Source organism: Mugil cephalus, chromosome 4 (assembly GCF_022458985.1).
Source record: "Mugil cephalus isolate CIBA_MC_2020 chromosome 4, CIBA_Mcephalus_1.1, whole genome shotgun sequence".
In the NCBI taxonomy this organism is placed as follows: Eukaryota; Metazoa; Chordata; class Actinopteri; order Mugiliformes; family Mugilidae; genus Mugil; species Mugil cephalus.
In genome coordinates this window covers 12,451,253-12,471,942 of record NC_061773.1, presented here as the reverse complement: position 1 = coordinate 12,471,942, position 20,690 = coordinate 12,451,253, and the positions used below count along the sequence as shown (strand labels likewise).

The 20,690-nt window shown below is 42.5% G+C and overlaps 2 protein-coding genes across 6 annotated transcripts in view; one reads left to right on the top strand and one right to left on the bottom strand.

The window, feature by feature from the left end:
- The window catches only part of pacsin1b (protein kinase C and casein kinase substrate in neurons 1b), a 28,766-nt gene extending 12,986 nt beyond the window's left edge, over nucleotides 1-15,780 (bottom strand). The window contains exons 1-2 of one of the 5 annotated variants that reach the window (XM_047582988.1): nucleotides 15,619-15,780; nucleotides 3-129 (exon numbers count right to left, since the gene is read on the bottom strand). In XM_047582988.1, coding sequence (XP_047438944.1) covers nucleotides 3-62 — 60 coding nt within the window. In that variant the 5' untranslated portion in view covers nucleotides 63-129; nucleotides 15,619-15,780. Of the gene's footprint in view, nucleotides 1-2; nucleotides 130-3,745; nucleotides 3,920-4,006; nucleotides 4,030-4,102; nucleotides 4,259-7,851; nucleotides 8,019-15,618 lie in introns of those variants that run through there. The other 4 variants (XM_047582987.1, XM_047582990.1, XM_047582991.1 and 1 more) reach the window with 4 other exon arrangements.
- Nucleotides 15,781-16,792: 1,012 nt separating this feature from the next.
- rps10 (ribosomal protein S10) lies at nucleotides 16,793-20,555 on the top strand. Its single transcript, XM_047582992.1, has 6 exons — nucleotides 16,793-16,920; nucleotides 17,357-17,506; nucleotides 18,393-18,567; nucleotides 19,342-19,419; nucleotides 20,199-20,254; nucleotides 20,470-20,555. The coding sequence occupies exons 2-6, from the start codon at nucleotides 17,357-17,359 to the stop codon at nucleotides 20,509-20,511; spliced, it is 501 nt and encodes a 166-aa protein (XP_047438948.1). The 5' UTR covers nucleotides 16,793-16,920; the 3' UTR covers nucleotides 20,512-20,555.
- The last annotated feature ends 135 nt before the right edge of the window (nucleotides 20,556-20,690 follow it).

Genomic DNA, 20,690 nt, shown 5'->3' with positions numbered 1-20,690 from the left:
ACCTCCCAGAAACTGTCCGTGGTCTCCTCCTGGCTGACATACTCGTCGTAGATTCCAGACATGGTCCCGGGTTTGGCAGGGTGGCTTCAGGTTTGTGGCGGTCTGCGGCAGAATAAAGCTCCTCATGCACTGTCAGAAGGAGGGAAATGCAAACTGTGAACAATGAGCGATGGGAGATGCACGAAAACTCCCGCAGAACTTATAAATAGATGATAAGCTGCAAATAATGCGGCCTCATATTACATTCAGCGAAACAACAGTTTCTACTTAAGCACTGTGCCGTAAATAGGTGACTCAAAACAAGCGCATGCATGTTTTAGTTCATTACTGCAGCTTCTGTAATCACATCAGTCTCGGTGTTAAAGCTTTGTTCAAGCTCTTAGTTGCGATAAATCTGCTGCGTGCAGGCGGAATAGTACAGAAACAAACAAAGCTGCTTTCTACACAACGGCACACAGTGCGACAACTGCCAACAAATGGATGAATGTTTAGTCCACAAAAGCTCCAGATCGTGTCTTCATATTGCTCAGTTTCTCCGCTTAATTATCCGCAGCCCATGAAGGAAAGCTGAAAATTCTCACAACCATGGAACCAATAAATGGAAGAAATGACAACGATCAAACACAAAATAGCTAATTTTCTAGTTGACTAGAACAAGAGTGAGCAATTTTTTTATTTATTTTTTTTTTAATATCCAGGCAAAAGATGAGCTGGAAAATTACAGTTGATTCAGCACCAGCATAATGTTCCTCATGTATGTATCTATCCATCTGACTCGACACACAGTCAGACCAATGACGCTGACATTATCCCTTTGCTGCTGAAGCCTCACGCCCACCTCCCTCTGTTCGGGTTCAGTTCACAGCCACGCTGCAATTTCTAAAAGGCCTAATTATGTATAACGCTATATAATGTCACATTATCCTTTGTAGCATCTTTCTCGACTTAAGCTGCGATGCAAAAAATTCACTACTCATTATGCGTCTGTTTGCTACGTTTGACTGAGCAGCTCAATAATTTATCCCGACACTCGTAAAAGGTCCAGCCATTTCTGAGCTATTTCCAACTGGGGTATTACTCTTATTGTGCTGCTTCTGTGTGTCGTGTTAACGTCCCACTGTTTTTGTAAAATGACAACAAAACAATATACACGGCAAGCAGACCATGATGCGATAAGCTAATAAAAGGTCAATAATCTGCTCTGGAGGAAAGCGGATGAGAATTTTGAATGTGTGGAGGCGAGACAAACCAAAAACAAAGAGTGCAAACAAACTGCAAATGGAGATGAAGACAAAATGCAAAGTGCGGATGCTAATGAAGTGGATGACGAGATAACAACTAAGCAGTTGAGGATGGCCTCTCTGACAAAACTGTTATCGCTGTGTGTGATACGCCAGCTGCAGCCGCCGAGTCTCTGCTGGAACATAAAATATCAGCGGAGACATGATGTGGGATCTGATAAGACTTCGCTCTGGGATGTTATGTTGTTTTGACTGGCTGTAAAATGTGATGTCATTCCTGCCGCAGGGCACCATTAAATAACCCCAAATGTCAAGACCAAGGGGCCGTCTAACCTGTGATTAATGAACCTGGGAGCTAAATGAATAGTCTGGCATTTTGAGAGATATTGGCTTTCTGGCTGAGAGCTGGATCGATACTGCTCTCGTGTCTCTCGCTAAACGTGTAAAGCCAAATATCTTGGCGTTGCAAAAAGACAGGAAACCGGAGGGTAAACAGCACGATTGGCTCCGTGTAAGGGGGACAATCCACCTACCAGCACATTTAAAGCGCACAATAAAACCCATCACATCAATTCTGTTTAATGTGCAGGAAATGGAATTTTTTTGTTGTTGTAGTTGTTGTTGTTGTGAAAGGCTGCGTGAGACAAATCCAAGTATGAGTGACAACTTCCAGGACTGAAAAATGAGGCCTACTCAGAAGTCTCAACTGTCTAAATTACACCACGACTTAAAGTTGTGCATAATTAACGACACGGTGACCTCACAGGTTGCCAGTAGTAAATTTCCCTGCGCGTGACCAGGAAACATTCTAGGATTTAACTCCCCAGGAAACCAGCTTATTGCATTTACACAGAACAAACAAACCTGATTTAAGGTGGATATCTAACAAGCAAACAGTTTCAGCATGTTGCTAATTTATAAGGATGTCAGTACCAGGGGATCTGTACCAGGGCTGATCCAGGCATTTCTAAAATAACAGGAACGGGCTTCAGCCAAGCCTGATCTTTTGTAGCTATTTGTTTTTAAATTATATTTTTGGGCTTTTTGGCCTTTAATGGACAGGAAAGTATAGAATGGAGAGGAAATGGGGAGGCAGAAAGGGCCGCTCGGTGCGGGATTCAGACCTTGGCCACCTGCAGTGAGAACTGTAGCCTCAACACATGGGGTAGGTGCTCTACCCACTAAGCTAAACACCACCCCACAGCTATTTAATTTAACTCTGGTATAAAACAAAGCACGTCCCCGTAGCTTCAAAGCGAGCAGGAGATTGTCAGTCAATACTGCCCCTATGTTTCTGCACCAATCACAATAATGGCATAATGGAGTCTACTCAGGCAAAGGCTGCACCGAAACAACAACAAGAACAACAACAGAAAGAAGAGAAAAGTTTCCTTGAGGCAGCGTCAAGGTGTAACGTGTTACAGAGAGAGTTACAGAGTTTACAGCGCTGGATGACCAACCCTTGCGACACTACATTATTGGACTTAATACAGGTGCATGGGGCACACATAATCAAGGAGAACAGAAGCAAGATAAGGAACACCAGGGGAGAACATTGTGTTTCAACATCGCTGCTAATTTCTATGCTAAGCTAACCATCTGTTAACTAAACAGGAATGAAAGTGGTACCAAAAAACTTATTTTAACAGCTTAACTTATTTATCTAGAAAAAAAGGAAACATTTCTTAAGATGCTAAACGTTTCCTGTGTAGATCCTGTGCCTGTACCACAAATGGTCAGAGTTGATGTGAAAAGCACACAAAAACAGATGTTTCATGTTCCTTTCTTTATGTGTAAATCAACCTGACACCACAGGCTGATTAGAATTAGAAAGCAGATACGACAATTAACAATAATAACAATAAAAAAAACAAGCACTCAAAGCCAGAGATCTTGATGAATGATGCAGAAGAGAGTGATGTGAAACAATAGGAGGAGACGGAGCAGTGATGTGTTTTGATAGGAGGTCAGGGGGAGGGGAGCTGCATGGGTATTTGGGTCAACCGTGGACCAGAGGATGGAGCAACACTGTTGACAATGAAAGTCAAAGATGAAATGAGGAGTTTAGAGGAGTCCAAAACAAATAAAACGACATCCGCAAACCCTGGTTAATGGAGGGGAATTTACACAGCGGTCTGACATTCAGAGCAAAACAAACGCTTGGGCAGCGGTGCAGCGTGGAGAGCGAGGAAGAAGTGTTTATCATGCTTGGTTAATCCATTAGCTACATGCCGAGAGGGAGGCTTTTGTTCAGGGCAGCCCTTTGCTTTGCTCACATAAGAAATGAAAAGAGTGAAGGAAAATCAACCAAACACCAGCTTCTTACACTTTTTTATTAAAGTACTGTTAAATCTGAGACACGGGGCTTCCACAAATCTGGCTGTGTCTCTAATTTAAAGTGCAAATACGATCCGGTTATTCCGTGCAGACAAACAATGCACCGATGCCTCCGCGCACACACGTAAACACTCAAACCCCAGCATCACCCTCTAAGGTTTAGTTACCGATTTGATTCGTTGTTTCCTCCTCCTTCATCAGAACAACCTGAAGTCTGAGATCAACATCCTCACAAACAAGAACGAGCGTCTGGACCCCCCCATCCCCGAGCTAAAGCAAGTGCACAGGGATCAGAAAGCACACCACCACAACTCCGCCGCAGCGACGACCAGCCGCATCAACCTGTCAAGAGAGTGAAACACCCGAGACAAAGGCCACCAAGGCAGGGACAGCGCAGCCCCCCCCACGCGAAAGCAACAAAAGCTTACCCCCGGTCCTCCATTAACAGCAGCTAAGGCTAAAGCTAGGAGAAAAGAGACACGTGGGCTCCTCCAGCCGTCACCCCCTCTCCTCCTCCTCCTCACCTCCCACTCCCGTCTGTTTATTTTTTCCCAGAGCCGCCCGGCCGTCCTATGTGGCTGACTGAGCATCAACGTGCAGAGCAGAAGAAGAAGAGGACCCGGTCGCTCTAGTCTGTGGTCTAATCTGCAAAGTTCATGTGTTGGGATAATCCTGCGGTGTTGTGCTTGAATGGCTCAGATGGAGTCAAAGAGGAGGGGGGGCAGGGTGGGAGGGTATGAGCAGCTATGAGGAAGGCTCTGGTGTGAATACATGATGTGTTCAGGGGCCGGGCTTTAATGGAACCAGTGAGAGAGAGCAGCTTAGCCTCTATGATGACTTTAACTGTCCAAAATAAGATCATCTACTACCGCTTATCCTCTCTAGGGTTAGGGTTAGGGCCTATCCCAGCTGTCATCGGGCGAGAGGCGGGGTACAGCCTGGACAGGTTTCCAGCATGGCTTTGGAGGTGGCAGGAAGAAACAGGAGAACCTGGAGAAAACCCCGCGCAGACACAGAGAGAACATGCAAACTCCACCCAGAAAAGTCAGAACCAGTTTCAAGCCCAGACCTACTCGCTGGGAGGCATCGGTGCTATCGAGCACAAAGTAAAATTATACACCAGGAATCATCTATAAAAGCAGCACAAAACACGCCCACAGTAACCGCAGAATGACCACTGATATGATGTGATCCAGCTCTGAGGGAGTTCAGGCATCAAGGTCAAGTCGATCTTACATTGGCCTTTGAATGCAGCTCTGCAGTTGACTGCTGACTTACACAGCATCAAGCATCTACAAAAATCTGTTTCTCCACTGTATGACCACACTGTGCAAGTTTATTATGGGAATCAAGAATTCAACTGACATGCATTCCCATGACTAAACCTGTGGGTGCCAAAAACTACAGTTCCTCAGATGGCCACTAGAGACTAGCTCCAAAAGTAGGTCAGTCTTTATTGACCTTACTGCCTATTAAATACATGTATAAAAAAAGCTATTTTTGCTATTCACGATAACACATTTAAACTGTACCGAGGCTTAAAGTTGCGTAATTTAAGCAATGCGTAGCCGTTCTCACAAGTTGCTAGCTGTCTGCCTAGATCAGCTCAGCTCCACACGACCTCCACCTCTTTGCCCATTTTTATATCAGGTAGAGTCCGTCTCTCTTTCAAAGGATTCAAGAGTCTGTTTCGAGATTAACCTAGAGCAAAAAGACAAGAATCTTTTGAGGAATGGGAGATAACGACAGTATCAGCCTGAGGAATGGGAGGGTGGAGGTGACCCTGACACAGACATATACGTAAGCAGTTTGGAGTTCGCCTGATGGCCTGAGCACGCCTGTCATGTTGACACGGCAGTCATAAAGTGGATAATAATTAACTCATCCATAAATTCAGATGAAAACTTAAACCATACGACTGCACTGACTGAATAGGTGAACGCTGAGCCAGAGGAGAATGTAAAAGACACTTTTGCTAACGCTCGCATGTGAAACTGAGAACATTTTGCCCCGGTCCTTATTCACCACATCCAAAAAAAAAACAAAAAAACAAAAACAGCACATGGACTGAGAGGGACCTCTGTCACAGTGTCAGCTGCAGCTCTGTCGACCTGCCAAGCAGACTGGCATGAATCACAGTCTGATGGCCACTGACTGTCACAGTTTAGACAAGACCGGCCACAGAGAGCGCAGAGGGCGAGAAGTGAGTATCTGCAGACGGTCCAGCTGTGTGACGAGGCCCGAGCTGTGAACAGGACAGGTGTGGCGGGGGACAGACAGGCCACCAGAGGAGACTGCTGGGGTAGGACGATGATGGTGATGATGATGAAGACGTCAAAGCAGCAGATGATAGACAGATTCAACAGCTCCTTCCTGCACTGCTAACCTCAGCCTGATCATTTACAAATATATCCATTGCATAGCATGAAACCAGAACGATTTATGCTATGAAGCCATATGCAACAGATGATGTGGGAAACTGCACCACCATTCGACATAAAGTCACTTTAATTCTTTGACAAACCAAGATCAGTAAGTTGTGTAAAAGTGTAAAATCTGTAAAATCAGAACTCACTGTCTTACACTAAAGGTAATAATCCAAACGGTTTCGTCCTGATTTCTTTGCTGCAACAAATAATGATGATCATTAACCACAGTCACTCTGCTTCACCACCGACATCCATAGGCTTGCGAGTTTTGGACGGATGTAACTGTTGAGTGTCACAGCAACCGATCTCAAAATGTTGAATTCATCATCTTCATCTGAATGCAGAATCCTTTGACCACGGATTAAGAGCATCAGTAGATTTAAATCCTTTTTTTTTTTTTTTTTAAATGCCACTGAAGATTCCTCTTGTTTCACAACGAAAGACGAAGACATCTGAATTTGATCCGTCTGTGCATCCGAAATAAAAGCAACGTGAAGCACCGCCACACCCTAATTTGGGTTTGGCTCATGTTTTCACTGAGTACACAAGTGTCACAAGGGCGATCGATGTAATCAATCCTACCTAATCTGAAATGTTTGCTCGTTATGTCAAGAGATTTGATCCCTGTAAGCTACGTGGTAAAAACATCAACGCTTAAGTATACAGTAGTAAACCATAAAACTTCTATTAAAGAGACACAGTTCGATTAATGACGTCCACTATCTACTGCATGACATCTTCCCAATACACACGCGCATGAACACACACATCCTGCGCGTCTCTGAGGAGCTGCCCTCGGAGCTCAAACGCCTCCTGAAGATCTCGGCCACGACATTCAGACGCAGCTCTTTTTCTTTCCCTCCGAACGAACGCGCCGCCGCTGCTGCCCTCATCACATTCGCGTCTCCTACGTTTAGAGGCGCGACCATCAATAATTCACAGTGCTGTGTAAACAGATAGAGGAGATGACCGACCTGACTCACACTGGGAGACTCTTTAAGGTTTGATGTAATCCCGTGTCACTGTCACGGGACTAATATAATACAGCTGCACTGCGACAGCGCCCAGAAGAACGTAAATGTGTCTCACACCTCAAGGACAGTCTGATGTTTGCACCTAGTTTGTGGAGTACGTAACCCCCGCACAACACATCCTGAAAACACGACTGCTGACAAAATGAGAACGAAGAACGAGAATCTCCCTCCACTCGGCGGCTCCTGTTATAGCAGAGGAAGCGCCGCTCAGAGACACTTAACCCTGCGCTGCTCTCGCCGTGTGTTATTCTGCCATTTCCTGCTGCTCTGGGATAGAAAAGCTCGTAAACAGTGGAAAGGTTCTTGGAAAGAAATCGGCATCAACCAAAGGTGTTGCAAAACGATTTGTCAAGACAAGGCAGGCTCAGCTTAAACTCCCACATCTCTTCAATATTCAGGTGTCATTAATAATAGACACAAGCAGCCTTAAATAGCCATTTCTACCAGCTGCAGCTTCTACACAGGACAATCGATGGCTGAATGATCATTGGGGGCGAAAAGGTGATTGGCAGCTCAGAGGCCAATTATCCACACAGGAGAAAGAGCCACGGATCATTAATAAGAAGACTGGAAAATACATAAAAGTGGACACAAAGTATACATTTTACTCATATTAATCCGATTATATGCAGAAGTTCTAACGCTAAATCAACGCAGCGGTCATTCAGAAATCATGCTTTCAGTTAGAGATCGAGGTTTGCGTGTATTTAAAAGATTCGACACAAAATCCACAACTTCCGATTAAATAAAAGCGGCGGTCTAAAAGGAGACAGTCAAATACGTGGCTACAGATCAGAGCAGTTACCGAACCTGTTCTCTCCCCTTCGCGGCCGCGCAGTCCTTTCGACAGTGTTGCTCCGAGTGATCTCGGGCTTCGGGCTTCGAGAGAGCTGACACCTGAGACCGAAAGTCAAAGAGCGCCTCTGCTCACCTGCAACCATGACAGTCTAACACGCCTCTGACACACACACACGCACGCACACACACACGGAGCAAGAATGAACTTTGATGTATCCTCGAGAAGACGCATTAGGCCATCAATAATTAGCTAGCTGTGAGGGAGGGTGGAGACTGAGGGCGCTCTCTTGTCAATGCTAAGAACAGGCGGAGGACAGAAAAGATATATAAAGAGCAAGGCCGATAGAGTAATGGAATAAAAAGTTTCTCGTCTCAAAGATTAAGCCTGTTGGGAAGGGCAGACAGAGGGGACAGACATGCGGGTGGTAAGATAAAGCTGGTTCCGTGTAGGACAGATTGGGATCGGGGTATCAGCATCCACTCAATCAATACAAATTTGCTGATGTGAAGGCTGAACTGCCTGAATAAGAAAACGCGAGAGCCGTGCTCCTAGGCAGACATGAAAGTATAATGAGTGCTGCAACACATCTGAGGGACAAACACACTAAAGTCTTAAGAGGAATCAGAGAGGAGAGGCGTACAATAGACAAACTAGGAAATCTTTCTGCCACCAAAGACTGAAATGAAGCCAGTTTTACATCCACTCGGACAGATGCTCGTCTCCCCAGCGTGTGCCATCTGCGCGTCATCTAATCATGTTTCTCCCCGCGGGGCTCGCTCCGTTTGACCCCGCTGTAGCATCCCATTATTGCAGGAAGTAATTTATGACGACTGTAGGCCAAGAGGAACCACGGGTCTGGTCTTATTCCACCCATAAAGCCAACACAATCTTATAACTGGGTCTGTTTTCCCCTAAACCCTGTTTATTCATGTGGCCGGGGACACACTGGTGTTGGTAGTTGGAAATCTTTTAATTATTTGGATTTTCTGCGGAAAATTGCTTTTTGTTCTACAAATATTTGCCACTCCACAACTTTTAGCACTATAATAAAAACGTAAAACACTTGATAACTGAGTCTGATTATAATATGATGCATGGACTCCCTAGGAGTCCCGGAGCCCCTGTTGAGGACCTATTTCTTAAATATTAAGACTGAAACGCCTCAGATTAATATCTTTTCTGGTTTACTTGTGGTTGGACTGAAACTAAAATACAAGCTGTGGACTTCTGTGTAACTTCAGCATTCATCAGGAGGCATGCTTAATTTATTTATTTATTTATTTATTTTCAGGTCTGGGGGGGGTGAAAATTACACCGATGCAGTTCCACAAATGGCCACTTGAGGGTGATGGCAAAATTGAGACCTCCAACAGAAATAAACATGTTCACAGTCTGGTACAAAAATGATCAGGGTCTAGCTAAAGTCCCCAATAATGACAACTATATGGGGTTAATTTTTATAAAACCCACCTATTTAAATGATAATGTTTAAATGTAGACACAACTGAAGGCACGGTCGCTTTGACTGACAGGTGGGCACCAACTCAAGTCACTAGTTTAATGTCAGCAGTTGTGTTTGACAACAATCTGGTCCTCTTTAATTCAGCATATAATATTTCTACTAATAAATAAAAACAGATCGCTACGCATGTGTGCGGTTTTAAAATCCCAATTAGTTTCCGGAGTCGGTTTCTTATACTCCACAGATTAAGTAATTCAATCGACCACAGTGCTCCCCCCCCCGGTTCGTTTGTAATCAATAACCCCGTTTTTTTTTTTTTCCTTTCTTTCCCCCATCCAGAGCAGACAGGCAGTGTGACAGGGCGCTTATTGAATCCCCTGGTTCAGCTGCTGGAGCCAAAGTGTGCACACGCTCCGAGCCTGAGGCTGACACAGGGCGGGTGTCTCAGCGGGCGAAAATGGAAGTGACTCATTCAAAGACGGTGCAGCTGCTAAAAGCAACAAGACACACACAGACACACACACAAGCCTCTGTTGTTGTTGTTGTGATGAATGAAAACTCTTCAAGCTGCAAGGACGGAGAACGACTCCATCGGTTGTGCAGTCAGGTGCAAACTATGCCAGTGCAAACTGAACACCTACAGTATTTGCAAACACACGCTGTGGAGCCAGTTATTCAAATCAGCTGTTATGTTCTTTACGACAAAAATAGCAAACCTTATTTACTTTGCGCTTACTTTGACCCTTTATGTGGCGCCAAACCAAACTTCCACACACATTTTAAATTGCATCCCTGTGCCTCTCGGTTTTGTGGAGAAGCCAACCAATCGGAGGACAACCTTCTCAGGTCAGAAATTCGGTGTGTAGTAGCATCGTTACACAGAGACAGGAGGAATTACAGTCAGCAAACCAAAGTAGCTACGATCAGTTAATCTGCGACGGCATGACTGTGTGTTACATCTCTAATTTAGAGGCCTCATCGTGCACTCTAGTACATTATGATGTGACTATTTTCAGGTATTTAATCTGAATCAGGAAATAAAGTACTTGTTGGCTGCATCTGTCATCCATACTGTATGTGTGCATTAGCAAACATGTACATGTGTATATCTACTGTATGGCAGACACACACACACCCCGTCTTTGACAGTCTCTATGGCAACATCAAGCTCCCTTCCTTCCTCCTTGTTCGGCTCTAAAGCACTTCACTGACTATAAATCTGATGCACCGGAGCCTCGGTGGAGCAAAGCAAAGCTCCCGCCAACAGCAGCCTCTAACAGACGATCCTTGTTGCTCTTTAGCTGCGAGGAGGCTTTTGTAACTCCCCATCTATAGCTGCGTTTCCATTGCAGCTCTTTGCAAAATAATGGCGATATTTCTGAAATTTCTATAAGGTACAACTTCATACGTGTTTCCATTGAAAGGTGTTCTTAACTCTCGTAAAGTCTTGTTTCACGAATTCTCTTAAATTCTTGCCACGTGAGACTTGGCTTTGAGGAAGATGTGACGGGGAAATGCAAAAAAAGGGTTTCCATTGGACTTTTGCGATAAACTTTTATATCGATACGTCTGAAAAACCACCTCATGAGAGCGTTTTCCAATTGTAGGCGTTTCCATTACCAGATTATGTGATATTTGGGTTTTGTACATTTCTAGGGGTAATGGAAACACAGCAACACATGACAGAGACTGATTTACCATGCTCCAGAAAGTGGGACACATCAACTTGCAGTTAACTTGTACTTCCTGTATACGAGACTGACTTAATGATGCTAATAAAACTAGTCACGCTGCAGAGAATTTTATCCTGTATTTTCTTAAAGTGAATCTACCTGGACTGGCTTCACCACAGGTCGGGAATGTTTGTTTGGAAGAAAATTGTTTGATTTGAAGGATTTTAATGGGAAACCATATTTTGTATTTCCCAACTAGAATTAGAGGCAAGGCCATTCCTTTATTTGATCATCTCGGGACACTTTGGATTTACCTTGGCGCCGTCTGAGAGCTCATGATCCCCAGGTTGGGAGACAGAGACTGAATTTCATTAAGACTGCAACTTATAATTATTTGCATTTCTGATTAACCTGTCGTTTTTTCATAAATAACTTCATTATTCCTGGGTAGTTCTTCATTAATTGCATCTGAATGATTAGTTTTTCTACAATTATCAACCACGAATATGGATGCTTGAAAAACAACAGTAAAACAGTCAAAAAAATAATTGCCTTCTATGTTTCTGAGGACAATTGACTAAGGAATAGATCAATTATTCCATGAATAAACTGAAAGAAAATAACAGTAATCAATCACGATTCCCCAAAGCCCAACACAGTGTCTTCACACTGCTTACTTTATCCAGTCTAAACCCTGAAAATATTCGGTTCACAGTATCATAAAATATTGATAAAAGTAGCCAGAAAGATATTGTGTGTGTTCTTTTTGCTAACGAAAGAGTTCCCTGCTGATGTGTAATGTGTAGCCTGCAGATTACATTCTGCTGATTCAGGATTTATAAGGAGAGCTACACACTATAGATACAATGGACAGGTCCGTGACATCTCATACCTGAAAATTATACAGGAGACTTGACTTTCTTTACTGATTTGATGAATCCCCTTTATCTAGAGATGGTCAAATTCAGCTATTTTTGAGCAAAGTTGCCAAAACTTGAACAAAAACAGACTTCTATGATGATTTTTTTTAAAACCATTAAAACATGTCACCATTCTTTTCACATGTTACATCCGTAACATCCGTTACATCCGGGAGTCGAAGCCCAACAAACCTCAGGAATCTGTTAAATGTGAATGTTTCTAAGTTCCTGAATGACCTTACCCATACTCCGTGTTCATGCTAAACAGATCTTTGGGCTTTTACGTAACTCTTATCTCATGCTGAAAATGCTGCTCGACAGTTAAGCAGTCGCGCAACACAACTCGGTGAGTGCTGGCATTTAATGACAGCTCAGACCTTTTCCAAGTTTACATGACAGGCATCCGCCACACGTTAAAAACCCCTGAATCTTCCAACATATGACACCTATGGCTGGGTAGAAATGATGGCGGATGCACACCCCGGGCTTTTAAGGAAATGTATCCGGCCTTTCTCCCATGATCCCCTGTGACGATCCTATCTCAGGCTCCAATTACTTTAGAGTTCAAGGCAAAGCCGAAGCTCTTCTCCCTTGACATTTGGCCTGCAGCCTGAGCCGCTGAGCATCACAGGAAGCTTTAAAAGTATGGACACAACAAAGCGATATCAGAGATCTACGGGCAACGATGAGTTGCCGGAGTCTTGATCTAAAAGTTGTAGCTCAACAGCGACAGCCAGCTGGCACACATGTTTAAGGCCTGTCTCAAAGAATGACCTCCTCCCACCAGCAGGTGGCAGTAGCTCATATTCGTTATTCAAAATGTGAAACCGGAAGAGCTACTATTAGCTGGTAAGCCACGAAGAGTTAAACTCTGCCCAACCTATGATCACTTCAACAATTTGCTTTAAGGATTAATAAAGTATACTGATTCTGGTCAATTCTGATCAACATCGTAACAGCCAGCCGTCAGCTCCGTGTGCCGACGTCCTACAAAGATCTTTGAACCCAGTCATCAATCTTGCAGGAGAGCAGCACGTAACTCTGAAAGCCTATTTAAATTTGGGCTAATTCTCAAAGCAACACAGGCAAAATTAGAATTTTAATTACATTGATCCAAAGCACAGACAAAAACGGGAAAAGGCTTAGGATGTCTGAAGCAGGGTTACGAAGGCTAAAGGGACTAATAGAAAAGAATAAGCAAGCTTAATTGCTTTCTCTCAATCACCTAACGTCAGGCGCGCCAGATGTGACGTGCCAAGATTGTAAGTACAAATGAAATGAAGTGTTACGCCTGTACGTGCCCACTGGGAATAACGTATCCACGATTGTGTAGACGTGCAGAGAGAAAAGACCACGTAGGGTTTGGTCTAATTAATTACATTAGCAATGACGCTTCATCTGTCATCCCTCCTACAAAAGGGGAGAGTTAAACAGAGTGCTGCAAATCAAATGAGTGTCCCAAATTTGACAAGTGAATGAATCCACTTAGACACTCAAATAAAAGCACTCTAACATGTGTGCACCCTTGAAGCCTCTCCAGCCTGTAAACAACCCACAGCAATAGTACTTTCATTAAAGTACTAAATTCTGCTTCTGTGATTCATGAAATAAATGATTCAATCATACACGGTGAGTTAGATCTGAAATGAGCGTCATGATAAACTCTACACCGAGTGCAAATCCACTGAATGACCATTATTTAACCATTTTCTGCATGGCTGGAGCGAAGCCAGACAGATCTGGACCTTCTGAACACACAGTCCTGCTTGAATAATCGTCAACTGTCTAATCTGTGAATGTGAGAAATGAGTGAAGATTATCCAACTTACAGCGCAGAACAATTAACAATACTCCCTATACGCAGAGAAAACATCAGACCCTCATATCTGATAATTTGAAAATGTTTGTTTGAAATTACTGTCTGTGAACACAGGTGTCCATTAATTAGTGATTAATTAAACAGAAATACTGAGAATGACTAACAAAAGCCAGACAATGTCATTTTCTGCAGAAGTACACAGGCTCCAAATGTAAACACACTTACAAATGAAAATTACAGCACTTGTCTAGTCAAGATAAAACAAAGTGATTTTAAATGAGCAGTCGAGCTGTCTGTTACTCAGGTGGGAAGCTTGTGACATAACCACCCGCCACCCGGATTTAACTTCTATTGGATAATTACTACATGGGAGATTATGTTTCAACTGACAACTAGTTATTTAACCCCAACTGATGCAATGAGTAGCTTCTTATTTCTTTTCTGTTGGAGAAGGGTCAAATCATTGGCATGCAACAAGCAGGGAAAACATCTAAGGAGATTGAAGCAGAAACTAAAATTAAGTCCTGTCCGACGCATTATTAAAGGCATTGGAAGGCTAGTGAGAAACCCATGTCTGCTACTGTCACTAGCTAAAAATCTGCCACAAGAGATGCTGCATTTCTCAGGACAAAATTCAGTAAAGCCTAATCCTAACCCTAAAGGTAAAATGTAAAGGATTTAGTGAATTCTGGTGTTGAGATTGCAGAGTGCAACCAACTAAATACCCCTTGCCTAACACTTGGAGTGTGTCGGAGAATCTAACTTTGCCAAAAAATAAATAAATAACATGTTTGGTTGATCTGCTCAGGGTCACTTCAGAAACATGACAAGCTCTGTGGAAGAACACCTGCTCCCCATATAGATAAGAGACGCTTATTATAAGCTAATGAAAACACAGCTTTCTTAAAGTTTTTTGTTTTTAAAGGTCCGGTGTGCAGGATTTAGTGACATCTAGTGCTGAGATTGTAGAGTGCAACTGTTTGTTCCTGTGGAAACATTGCGGTTGAACATGGTCATCATGGATGAGCAGAAATATGAAGGGCTCAGTCTAAGCTAATGAAAACAAAACTACTTTAGGAGACTTCACATTAATAGAAAAATGAAAAAAAAACTTCCATTCAGGCCCAATACCTCCCAAAACTCAACACACAGGACTTTTGATTAGCTGTTGGTTAAACTAATGCTTGAGACATAAATCAAACTTGAGATCTTCATACAAACGTGTCCATGAATGAGATGTAAGGCAGCATGTTGTACTGTGCAGAGCGATGAGAGTTCTGAACCGTGGACAGAGCTCAGTGAGAGCCTCTGCTGAGATGGAGGGTCAGCAACTCTGATCCCATCCACCACCAGCTGCTCTCTGGAGATAAATCAAAGAGATGTGCAGGTCTGGAGGAAGCAGGCTCTCCCCAGAGACAAGCGTTTCTACTTGAGACCACCCTCCCTGCCCTCTGCTGCAGCCTGCACAGCCTGATGCTGGCTCTCCAGGTCTCACTGCGTGGTCGGCACAAAAACTCCCACAAATGATGTTAAATCTATTTATCTACATGAAGCTGTAAGCGTGCAGACCGGGGCTCATCTTTATGTGAGGTGAGTGTCATGGAGCAGGAGCACAGGCTGGCAGAGGTTCAAGTTACATCTCCTGCACAAACTGCAGGTTTTCAGGAAAACATGGAGGTTCCAAGAAATAAGGAGCAACCCTTTTTTTTAATAACAATTAACTTTCAAGTCTACGCACATTAATTTAGTCTCAATCAGACTGAGTAACGTTACTGGGGTCTGTTCTCATCGATAGCAGATGTAACTGTGCACCAATATTTGCAATAAATTAAGCTTCTGCATCGTTGCGCTAGCTATTGGTGGATCATCAAGAAGACGACAAATTAAAATAAAGAATAACATACCCAAACGAAAGTATTATCCCGTTTCTCTAAAGGTCTCAGTATGCGCTCATGGTGTTCATCAGCCGGGACTGTCTCCGTTGTCCAACCGGTGAATGAGCCGCTGAAAGGAGCCTCCAGATGGGGGATGGTCCGGGAGCTGAGGTCAAGTTAGCGTCATGTTTGCGGAAGGCATCTAACTTCCGGGAGGCGCTTTCAAAAATAAATGCGTCACCGGAAATGAAGTGACGAAGAGAAACGTCCTAAAAGGTACAAAACACATCACAACAAAAACGAACAAATTGCAACAAATGTTGAAATAAGATAGCTACATCATGTCTTATCTTCCTATTTCTGAATATTTACAAGTTACAATTATATTATAAATGTCATTATTCCTATAAGTATTTTAAATATAATAATGTATAGAATACATTGAAACAATATTGTAATTGTAAATATAATTTGTTACCTGACCACACTTCCTCTAGGCTCACTAGCATTTTCCTTGAACTAATACTGAGCTCTGCTTTACCTCCACCGGTTACAAAGAAATGTTGGATTGTACACTGTATTCTATTATTATTATTATTATTATTATTATTATTATTATTATTAAAAAACACAACAATTTTTCAGCAAGCTATATCAATGTTGCAGTAAACAAAGCTTAAATATGCACCCATTCTATCAGTATTGCAGCATTTGAATCAATTATCATTTTAGATCACAGACTGTATGTTTTAGATATACATTATGCATTCATTTATAAAGAGCTCCTCTTACTCAAGCGCATTTGGAGTCAGATGCAAATGTTAAGTGCTACAGTGGGTATCATTATTAAACCACTGGATCATTATTGGTAATGCATAATGTGTGTGTTGTAATCTGTGGAGGTGGAGCTGAGCCATTTTGATCTATAGAGAGCATTTTATTTTATAAAAAAAAAAAGTACCCGAAGTGCAATATTTGGGTGAACATAATTAATTAGGCCCTTATCATTACTGCAGATATTTACTCTTTTTTGATATTGATGTTATTTGTTGAACTACATCTATGGTTTTATATTATTTATTTTTTTTTATTAAAGATTTCATACGTCAAATGAAACCTGTGCAGAAATTATTCATAAGCAGCTTCAAACTAAACAAATAATGAAATAACAAAAAAAAAATAAAAAAATACCGCTACGTGTGTGAATAGATGTGGGTTTCTCTCCACGCCAGCAGGGGGCGACCCTCTCCACGAGTCTCACACCGAGAGCATAAACCTTCCTGAACGACGACACCCGTTCCTTCCGGCTCCGGTCCCTACACAAGTGGAAAGGTAAAAATACTCCCGGCCTAACAATCCAAATATATCTTCAACATCTGACGTCCTGTAAAATAATAGCCTATAACGTTCGATTACCAGTAAAGTCGCAATACAGGACATATGCGTATTTTAGCTTTAAATTTTCTTTAATCTTGGAAATTTGACTTACAAAGAGGGCAGTGAGCCCGGTTCACTAGTTCATGAGCGGCTGCCATTTTTCTCGTTTGACGCGGGCCACAGTCGTACAATTTAAAGTCTATAAAACAGCCTCGATATATTCTAACTACATAAAACGTACCCAAATGTGTCTTTATGTGCGCGTTATGCTTCTGTTTTTTCGTTGCTGTTATCCACACACTTAGCAGGCTAGCCAGCTAGCATGCTGGCTAGCCTGCTAAGTGTCTGCCAGTGTGAGGAGACCGGTGTCTGACTTTTCCCTCTGTGACAGATGCTGATGCCCAAGAAGAATCGCATTGCTATCTACGAGCTCCTCTTCAAGGAGGGAGTCATGGTGGCCAAGAAAGACGTCCACCTGGCCAAGCATCCCGAGCTTGCTGACAAGAATGTGCCCAACCTTCATGTGATGAAAGCGATGCAGGTGAGAAACTGGAGGATGAAGCCTGAGCACACGGCTCTGTCCTTCCTTATATTGAGCTCCGAGGCTGTACAAGTGTAGCTGGCACAGAAGTGGTAGATGTCTCACTAGGTTATCTAGGATGTGGGGTCAGTAGTTGTTCAATGAGGAAACTGTTCTGGAGGCAACCAGCGCTTCAAGGGCCCATATGATCTGCTTCCTATCTGTAACGCATATTAGCAGAATATGACATGAGATCACTGGTTACTTTGTGAGTGATTGGATGCATGTGTCTGGCTTTAATTTAGTTGCATCTGTACAAATAGTTGAAAATATGAAAGGAGGGAAAAACTGTACCGATGAACATCTGAGCCACAACCTCAACTATCACACTCAAATGTTCTTGATGACTCTATGTTAAAAATGTGCCTGTATGTGCACCTCCCTCATGTTAGTCATTCTTCAAGGTATTGAAATGCAGGTGTAAAGGATGGAGTGGCATGTGGTGAATTAAGTCTCTGAAATGTCATTTTGTGTTCCCTCTTCTTTTATCCTTAACCTGTTGTGGGATGATGGCATTTTACAACTGGGGAGAACATGAAAGGTTGAGATGTTTTTAATGTATAAATGCAGTGATGAGTCAGGTATTCAGGAGTTATTAGTTCTACAAAAGGCAGATATTGGTATCAGTGAGATAAAGGAATGCTTTTGTAGTGACTTTAAAAGTAAAACGGTGCTGGAGTGGGTTACTATTTTTCTGTTTATCATGTTTCTGCTTATGAATTACACTGGGATTTATATTGAGATTCCAGATCAGGGAAAGACTTGAGTTCATAGTGGAGCATCTGAATAAGCTCACTTTGTCCTTATTTATCTGTAACCGTGTGACGTGTTTGTGCTCTTCCCTCAGTCTCTGAAGTCCTGTGGGTACGTCAAGGAGCAATTCGCCTGGCGTCATTTTTACTGGTACCTCACCAATGAGGGCATCCAGTACCTGAGAGACTTCCTCCACCTTCCCCCTGAGATCGTGCCCGCCACCCTGCGCCGCCAGACCCGCCCTGAGACCGCAAGGCCCAGGCCCAAGGGTAACTATCCAATTTATCAGTTTCTAAAAAGAGTCTCTTCGTTTTCAGCTGGAATTATTTTTCTCACTCCAGTGACATGATACTCAGAATAACTGTATGGATGGTTACTTATATTTACCATTGAAATTATTTACAGACTGTTTTTCAGTTTGAACTAACTGGTGTAAAGTTGCTGATTGGAAGCATTCCAGGGAGCTTAGCATTGTTATAAAGGCTGCAGCCATTAGTCCACGTTGGTAACTCATTGTAGAGTCTCCCCTCAGCTCTGTCGGTGGAAATGAAGCCATTAGTTGATTTCATATGTGAATTTCTGCTGATTTACTGAGAAGCAAAGGACTTGAGGGGAAATGACACAAGCCACATTATGATCTGCCTTTATTAGCTTATGTATGAAAATCTGTGTTTAGTTGTTTTCAGCCTGATTGTGATAGATTTAAACTTGGCAACATTTGTGAGCAAGAAAGTGTTGCCCTGAACTACTTGCAGCTGTTTGGTGTATGAAAAATTGTCATCAGGAGATAATGTGATTGTTTTCCTCTACACCATATTTCTTTGTCCCAGTCATGAGTGTTCTGCTCCGAAATAAGCCCGAGGCTGAATCTTTATAAATACTCCTTTAGTTAAAAGCAAGCACAGTTTTTATAAAACGGAATATACATTATAAAATAATATAAATGATATTACATTTCCTCTTGTTTAACCTTTTCATAAAGCAAAATAACCTCCAGCTATAGTGAAACTGGAGCTGAATGTTTGTCTTTTTTCTCTCTGCAGGAATGGAAGGAGAGAGGCCGGCCCGCCTCAACCGTGGGGAGGCTGACAGAGATGCTTACAGGCGATCTGCTGCACCCCGTACGTATAACTCGAACAACACTCGGCTTGTTTGCTAATGTGACGCTAGTTAGTCTAATGAGCAGCATGGAGGTATTCATTGAGGCAGATAGTTACGGTTACTTTGGATCAACGATGCCGTTAAAGTTGATGTTTAAGACATTGTAATCGTCTTTTTAGTAGCAGCTGTTTGTTTTTGAGAACAGGTGAAAATGCATCATGTTGACCACAAGCTGTTAAATCATTGGACCTCAGGACTGAAAAGTGCAGCCAATTAAGCTACTTTAGGTTGCATTCTTTATAATGGCCAGCAGGGGGCGACTCCACTGATTTGAAAAAGAAAGAAAGGAAGGAGGTCGATGGTGTAGTGAGAGAAAATGACTTCTCACATGATTTATTTCCTCTTTTAAATTTTCCTGACACGTCTGGTCTGGATCTCTTTGCTCAAGTCTCAGATAGAGTAGGATGTTTATTTAATAAACTAGTCACATGGATGATATGTCAGGTTATTCCTCAGGGTTGGGCTACCTCGTGATTGACTCGTCACTACTGTCTGGGAATGAAAAGTGTCCTGGGCTTTAATAAACTGCTTTAGTAAAGTGAGAATATGTCGGTCTGGTGTAAAAAGCCAAAAACCATGAGACAAAACAACAAATCTGAAGACCAGACAGTTGTTTGATATCATTACTATAGGATTAATCAATAGTTAGACTAATCTTTAGTTATAATAGAAATTAAGACAATTTCATTACGAGGCTTGTGATCAGAATCACTTGACTAACCTATAACTTCTCTTTCAGCTGGTGCTGACAAGAAAGCAGAGGCCGGTGCTGGAGCTGCTACCGAGTTCCAGTTCGTAAGTACATTTTACTTTTTTTTTTCTTGTGGGAATTTTGCAAAATATTTTGGCAACAAAAGCTTATATGTGGGATAAAATGCTTCTCCATTATGGAGGAATGTTTTCTACCACAGTAGCTTTTTAATGGGTTTAAACGAGGCTAAATTTAGTTTGGTGCTGCTGTGAAACGTTTGTGTCGACTGATTTATTGATAAGAGCGTTCTCTGTTGCAGAGGGGAGGCTTCGGACGTGGCAGAGGACAGCAGCCTCAGTAAATTTCACTGTTTCTTTCTGTACAATAAAGAAAATCAAAACACAACTCATGTCTCATGTCATGATGAAATCATCATGTCTTTCCATGCTGAGTTAAAGGAAGTTAGAGTTCTAAAAGAGATGACACAAGTACAAATTTAACCTTATAGTTCCTGTTTCTAATATGACATAATTAGTAAGA

Bases quoted from the DNA above. Each gene is read 5' to 3' on its own strand.
- rps10 (XM_047582992.1), top strand. From the start codon at position 17,357: ATGCTGATGCCCAAGAAGAATCGCATTGCTATCTACGAGCTCCTCTTC. The intron at 17,507-18,392 runs GTGAGAAACTGG...CTCTTCCCTCAG, and splicing joins ATGTGATGAAAGCGATGCAG to TCTCTGAAGTCCTGTGGGTA. The intron at 19,420-20,198 runs GTACGTATAACT...CTTCTCTTTCAG, and splicing joins CAGGCGATCTGCTGCACCCC to CTGGTGCTGACAAGAAAGCA.